The following is a 7,461-nucleotide window of genomic DNA, read 5'->3' as shown; positions in this document are numbered from 1 at the left end:
CGCAGTCCCTCCGTGCGCGCCGCAAGCCCCGCCCGGCCCTCTGCGGCCCTCTGCGGCCCTCGCCACGCCCGCGCCCGGGCTGCCGGGACTTGTAGTCCCCGCCGACTCCTCAGCACACACCGGGGGCGGGGCGACCTGAGACGCACACCTCACGGAGGCAGCCCCCCTGCATGTCCCAATGGTTAGGGAGTGTGCGTGCTGGTCCAGCTATCCATGTCTTCCAGGCCATGCGACCGTGAGCAAGTCACCGATCCTCTCTGGCCCTCTTTTCCCAACTTATAGGATAGCAATACCTGCTTCACAGAGAACTGCTGCGAGGATCACACAAGTAAATGCGTGTCGACTGGGTGTGGTGGCGCATGCCTGTAATCCCAGCTACTCGGGAGACTGAGGCAGGAGAATCGCTTGAACCCAGGAGGTGGAGGTTGCTGTGATCCGGGATCGTGCCATTGCACTCCAGTATGGGCAAAAAGAGCGAAACTCCGTCTCAAAAAAAAAAAAAAAAGAAAAAGAAAAGAAAATGCGTATCAAGCACTTGAGACAGTGCCTGGTGCTGCTTGATGAATGCAGAGAAGGAAGACACACCTGCCCAGAGATTCACAGGGTCAGATGTGCCTCCATAGAGACCCAGGGAGAGTCTGCCGTGATGCACTGGAGGCCTTGAAATGCCAGAGAAAGAGAAGCCTCACAGCGTGACCTGTAGACACACCTGCACTGAGGGGATTCATGGAGACCCCTGAAAGGCACCAGAGATGTCACACCTGTGTGCAGCATTTAACCCGCTACCCCATAGTGACAGGCACAGGCATAGTGCTCCCTGTCTCCAGGACCTCTGGACAGAGGAGCTCCAAAGGGGAGAGTGGATCTGTGAGATCCCAGGGCAAACAAGGGAGGGTTCACGTTAGGGCCAAGGATAGACTTGGGCAGGATCACCAGTCATTTGTCCAGGATGAACTTATGGAGTGCCAGCACCGCTCTAGGAGCCAGGAACGTAAGAATGAACAAAACAGAGATGCCCTTGTTCCTGTGGAGGCTGCTGTCTACTGAGAAGTAGCCCTAGTCAAGGAAAGGAAAACTCCAACGATCCCTATTGTGGAAGAGGCTGGAAGGAGACACAGCTGTGATGGTGGTGAGGGTGTGGGTAGGGGATAGACCCCAGGAGGGAAAGCAGCACCTGATTCATAGCAAGATCCCAGTGACTATTTGGTACAGGAACACGCATTGGCAGGACTTGCTGGTGGATAGGATGTGGGGGTGCAGGAATGTGTGGAATTCAAGATGCTTCTCAGGGTTTTGGCCTGAGCAGCTGGGTGCCAGTGGAGCCATTTACTCAGTTGGGGCAGGCTGCCCGAGCCAGCCAGCCGGTTGGGGGCCATTCCTGTTGACCACCTGGGGCGTGGGACTGGCTTCCTTGGGCCAGGTGACAAGAGTTCTTTCATCTTCCGGTGACACTTCCAGGGGAGGCAGGCTGCTTAACTTTTCAGAACTCCCATGTCCTCCCCCAGGGCTTAGCTCAATTTCTGGCAGGAACCCAGCCCCCAGGGCAGCGGGAAGGCTGGCTTTGGAAGTGGCTAGCCCAGGTGGCCTTGGCAGGAGGTAGTATGGTACGGTGGCAAGGGGCTGGGCTCTGGCATCAGAAAGACATGGATGCGTGAGTTGCTTTCTAGCTGTGTGAGCTTTAAAACGTCACTTTCCCTCTCTAAGCCTCTCCTTCCCCACCTACAAAATGGAAGTCATGGAGAGGATGAAATGAGATGGCAGGAACTTGGTAGAAGCCAGCTGCTTGCTTTAGATCCTGGCACTGGATGAGAGGCTTCAGAAAAGCAGAGGGGGCCGGGTGTGGTGGCTTATGCCTGTAATCCTGACACTTTGAGAGGCTGAGGCAGGTGGATCACCTGAGGTCAGGAGTCCAAGACCAGCCTGGCCAGTGAGGCAAAACCCCACCTTTACTAAAAATACAAAAATGAGCCAGGTGTGGTGGTGCGCGCCTGTAATCCCAGCTACTCAGGAGGCTGAGGCAGGAGAATTGCTTGAACCCGGGAGGCAGAGGTTGCAGTGAGCCTACTGTACTCCAGCCTGGGCGACAGAGTGAGACTCCCTCTAAAAAATAAAAAATAAAAATAAAATAAAAATAAAATAAAAATAAATAAATAAAAAAGCAGAGGACTTGGGGACTGCATGGGAGACTGCCTTGCAAGGGTGCCCCCTTCATTCTTTTTATTGCTGAGGCTACTTGGCCTTAAAGCGGCTCTATTCCCTGAGCCAGCTGGGAAGGAGCCACACCTGCAGCTCATCTCTTCTCCTTAATGAGGCAGGAGGCCAGAGGAAACTTCCTTCCAAACCACAGAGGATGTGGGAGGCCCTGCCATCTGCTTGGGGTTACCTTTGGGGAAGTGGCTCTCAGTGTGTGGTCATTGAGGAGGTCTGTGACCCAGGCTGTCTTCCCGGATAACCGTGTCTGAGATTTCCAGTCCCACATGGGCGAGAACCGACTGAACAGTTTCCCTTCTAGGCTGTGGCTCTCTTGGGAGCCCATGCAGAGGGCGTAATAGGCCTGGTCCCAGTGGCAAAAAGTTTGAGAAATCACTAATTTGGGCCAGTTTATTCCAGAGCATTGTTTTACTTTTCGATTTCTCTAGTTTCGCCAGATTTTTGCAACAAAAGAGGATTTTTTTCACCTAGTAAATCCTGTTGGTAGGATTATGGCTATCTAGACACACAGTAAAGTGGGTTTTCAGTTTTCTTTTCTTTTTTTTTTGTTTTTGAGACAGGGTCTCTCTCTGCTGCCCAGATTGGAGTGCAGTGGCGTGACCTCAGCTCACTGCAGCCTCGACCTTCTGGGCTCAAGTGATCCTCCCACCGCAGCCTTCTGAGTAGCTGGGACTACAGTTGAGCACTACCACGCCCAGCTGATTTTTCTGTGGGTTTTTTTTTTTTTTTTTTTTGTAGAGATGGGAGTTTGCCATGTTACCCAGGCTGGTCTCGAACTCCTGGGTTTCAGAGATCCACCTCGGTCTCCCAAAGTCCTGGGATTACAGGAGTGAGCCACTGTGCCCGGCCGAGTTTCAGCACTTTGTATGGTAGTTATCCTGGGGCCAGAAAGGGAAGGGGCCTGAAGATAATTTGACCAATGGGAGTCCCTCCTGCCCTGAGCAATGTGACAGGAGAGATGAGAAATAAGCAATATTAGCCTTGCACGGTAAAACCATCCTCCCAACAGGGAGGCCTCTAGCTCTGGCCAGTCGTGTCAGAAATATACCAGCTGTCAACTCCAGAGAGCTGGGAAGAAATTACTCTTGCAGCCTCCCAGCATTCACTAGAGAGTCTTTCAGATAGTAGGTACTCAAGACAAATCCGTTCACTTGAGTTTATGGAGCATTTACTCTCTTGCAGGCAAGATGCTTTCACATTTACTATTATTTAGACTTCAACCGTAATTCTGAGAAGGGAGTGCTGTTAATTCCCATTTTACAGATAGGAAAATAGAGTCACAGATGTTCAACATGTCCAGAGCTAGGTAAGAAGGGATGGCTGGCTTCAGTCCTACGAAATTCTATTTTTATTTTTAATTTCTTTAGAGGCAGGTTCTGGCTCTGTGATCCAGGCTGGAGTGCAGAGGCATGATCATAGTTCACAGCAGCCTCTAACTCCCGGGCTCAATAATCCTCCGACCTCCCAAAGCGCTGGGATTATAGGCGTGAGCCACAGGGCCAGGCTGGAAGTATTATCTCGTAAATGAAGGCACATTGGGCACAGAAGTAACATACAGGACAAAATACTGTTCCGTTCCCTGCACAGGTCTGCAGTTTTACTGGAAAAGCCTTTGTGACTGTTTCAATAGAACATTTGTCTCCAATTCAATGAAAGATTAAATAAGCAGTAAATTAAACTATCAGTTGATAACTACCAATTTAACTTGGAGTTCAACTGTGGAGAGTGACCATCAGAGTCAGCTCAGCCTCTGATGACGTTGATCTGAAGTGGCAACTCCCAAGCTACACCCTGCCTCTTAGCAGTTGTTGTGGACCCATCTTTACAAGGCATTAAGTTGTTCATGAGAAGCAGGGTGTGCTTGCTCACACCTGTAATCCCAGCACTTTGGGAGGTCGAGCCAGGTGGAACGCTTGAGTTAGAGATCAGCCTGCCCAACAAACACGGTGAAACCCCGTCTCTACTAAAAATACAAACATTAGCCGGGTGTGGTGGGTATGCCTGTAATCCCAGCTAGTTGGGAGGCTGAGGCAGAAGAATCGTTTGAACGCGGGAGGTGGAGTGTGCAGTGAGCCAAGATTGTACCACTGCACTCCAGCCTGGTGACAGAGACTCCAATGAATGAATGAATGAATGAATGAATAAATAAATAAATGAATAAGTCATTCATGAGAAAAACCCATCTTTCCTTACAGATCTGGAGATTAGAAGCCAAGTCAAAGTATCCATGAATCCAAGGAATGTGACCTTTCTCCAGGCTGATAGAAAGCCATTGGAGGTCTGAGCTGGGGAACAGAAGCTACCCACAGACATGGCCTGCAGGTCAGGTTCCACTGTCTTTCTTTCTTTTTTTTTTTTTTTTTTTTGAGACGGAGTCTCGCTCTGTAGCCCAGGCTGGAGTGCAGTGGCTGGATCTCAGCTCACTGCAAGCTCCGCCTCCCGGGTTCACGCCATTCTCCAGCCTCAGCCTCCCGAGTAGCTGGGACTACAGGCGCTGCCACCTCGCCCGGCTATTTTTTGTATTTCTTAGTAGAGACGGGGTTTCACCGTGTTAGCCAGGATGGTCTCGATCTCCTGACCTCGTGATCCGCCCATCTCGGCCTCCCAAAGTGCTGGGATTACAGGCTTGAGCCACTGCGCCCGGCCCCACTGTCTTTCAAGAAGCCAGCTGCACTCCACAATCTTAGGCTTCAACGCCACAGGGCCGTGTACCGTGTGTCTCACTGAGATAGTCAAGAATTCCAAGATGCTGTAGTGAAGGGTACATGGCCCTGTTCTCAAAATTTCTGATGTTTGTTCCTTTTTCCTTTGTGACCTTGGCTCCTAGGTGGTAGGAGGGAACAAATCTTGTTCATCCTTGTCCCCAGCACCTCACCTTCTATAATGCCTGAGACAATGCTTGTTGAATCAACCCTTTAAGCCAGAAAATGCTCATTAAGGCTCATTATCGGGTGAGTCACACGTTTTCTCAGCTGCTTGCCTCCGGATGCATGAAGCTTTTGTTTTCCAAATGATCCAGAGGTTTCCAGCTACAACTTAAAAAAGCACCCTTGGGTGAAAAGGTGAATAGGGACCACCCGAATGTGCCTTAGTAGGGGAATGGTTAAGTAAGGGTACACCCATGCCACAGTGCTCTTAAGCTGCAGTTCCAAAAATTTTTACATACACATACACACAGATTAAGGTAGGTCTTTATGAGCACTGAAGTCCCTTCTATGTGAGGTAAAAATAGAAAGCTGCTGGCAGACTACAGGGTACCCTATTTTTCTTTAAATCTTTTTTTAATAGGTTAAAAAAAAAAGAGACAGGGTCTCACTATGTTGTCCTTGTTGATCTTGAAGTCCTGGCCTTAATCCTCCCACCTTGGCCTCCCAAAGTGCTAGGATTACAAGTGTAAACCACTGTGCCAAGTGTTTTTTTTTTTTTTTAAAAGGGATGGGGTCTCACTATGTTGCCCAGGCTGGAATGCAGTAGCTATTCACAGGTGCAATCATGGCAAACCACAGCCCCAACCTCTTGGGCTTACGTGATGCTCCCACCCCAGCCTCCTGAGTAGCTGGGATTAGGGGCACATGCCACAGCTCCTGGCTCTACGGTGCCTTACTTTTGAAGGGAGAGTTTTAAATATGCTACGTATCTGTAATAATGTAGGGTGTGGAAGGAAATGTCTAAGCTGTCAACAGGGAATGAGTTTGGAGAAGCTTCCACTTTTACTTTCCCCCTTTCCCCTTTTTTGCATTGCTTTTGTGGAGATAGGGTCTCACTCTGTTGCTCAGACTGGAGTGCAGTGGTGTGATCTCCGTCACCGCAACCTCCACCTCCCAGGCTCAAGTGAGTCTCCTGCCTCAGCCTCCCAAGTAGCTGGCATTACAGGCACGTGCCATCACTGCCCGACTAATTTTTTTATTTTTACTAGAGACAGAGTTTCACCATTGTTGGCCAGGCTGGTCTCGAACTCCTCACCTCAAATGATCCACCTGCCTCAGCCTCCCAAAGGGCTGGGATTACAGGCATGAGCTACCACACCCGCCTGTGCAGTGAGCCTCCCAGCCAAGGCAGAGGTGCTATGGAGTTCATGTTTGCAGTGAGAAGCCCCACGAGGTCCTCTGTGGAACTAACTGGATTCACAGCTGATCAGGGTCATTGCTCTGTGCTGGAGGAATCTCAAACCTGGCTTCACCAACGTATCCAAAGACTTACCAAGATTTAGTTTTCAGTAATTCTGGTACTGAAAACTATAGAAACTGGGATGACATAGAACACTAACACTGAGTGTTCAGAATAAGTGCCAGGCATTCTCATACCAGATGAATGAAGTAGGCACAATTATGGATCCCATGTGCAGATGGGCAAATGGAGCAGCATAGAGGTGAAGGAACTTGTCCAAGATTGTCCAGCTGGTGAGCAGCAAAGCTGGGAACAAGCCACAGGCCCTGTCTGATGTCAGTTCCACACCTCATCACTTCCTTCTAGCTAGGGTACCCCACCCCCGCTCAGCTCTGGAGCCCTGTCCATCTCTCCAAGGACAAGGACTCCTGGCACCTTCACATTCCTCTGCAGCAAGTAAAGGAACAGGGTTCTTTTTTTTTTGTTAATAAAGTAGAATAACATTTATTTCTTAAAATTTTTATTATACATGCTGTATTCATGGAAAACCAAGATCTTTAAAGGAACTCAAATTAGATATAAATTATGTTCAGCTCTGAGCTGGTTTTAAGTCATGTTTAGCATGGAAACACTTAAACTGAAGCTTTCTTCTCCTTATAGGTTGCCATCATTTTCTTGATTTCCGCAATAGCTTTCCCTGGATTCAGACCCTTTAAAAAAGAGAAGAGAATCAATAACAAATGATAACTGAAACTGAATGGGAAAACCCAAGATCTTGGGTGAAACTCCTTCCTCAGCTGGTTCAGTGTCAAAGCAAGGTGAATGCAAATCAAGTCCCTCAAAACCATAGGGGTTGGGCTAAGGGCTCTCTTCTACCTTTTTTTAACATTTGAAGATGGTTAGTTCCCTCTGGCAAGAGCTCTGCCACGTTCAATTCCTTCTTGTGTGGCTCACTCTAACAGGCAAACAGGCCCAGGGCAGAGCTGCACTCTGACTGCTCAAAGACACCCAGGATAGTGTCTCTTCTAGGACTACAGGCCAATGTCAAAATCAGCCAGACATCTCTAAATCTTTTACATCATCACCATTATTATTAAATCAGCAGCAGCAGAAATCAGCATATACCAGCTCTCAAAGGTACGT

General features: G+C 49.1%; 2 protein-coding genes across 2 annotated transcripts in view; both read right to left on the bottom strand.

Moving 5' to 3' along the window:
- The window catches only part of MFAP2 (microfibril associated protein 2), a 67,092-nt gene that overhangs the window by 38,862 nt on the left and 20,769 nt on the right, over positions 1-7,461 (bottom strand). The gene's annotated exons all lie outside the window — the stretch shown is intronic.
- The window catches only part of SDHB (succinate dehydrogenase complex iron sulfur subunit B), a 33,697-nt gene continuing 33,085 nt past the window's right edge, over positions 6,850-7,461 (bottom strand). Inside the window, exon 8 of the mRNA NM_001261804.1 lies at positions 6,850-7,028. Within this exon, the coding sequence (NP_001248733.1) occupies positions 6,951-7,028 (78 nt within the window). The 3' untranslated portion in view covers positions 6,850-6,950. The remainder of the gene's footprint in view (positions 7,029-7,461) is intronic.

This window comes from Macaca mulatta, chromosome 1 (genome assembly GCF_049350105.2).
Source record: "Macaca mulatta isolate MMU2019108-1 chromosome 1, T2T-MMU8v2.0, whole genome shotgun sequence".
NCBI lineage: Eukaryota > Metazoa > Chordata > Mammalia > Primates > Cercopithecidae > Macaca > Macaca mulatta.
Note: the sequence above shows the minus strand (reverse complement) of the source record. Positions and strands in the feature narration are given on the sequence as shown.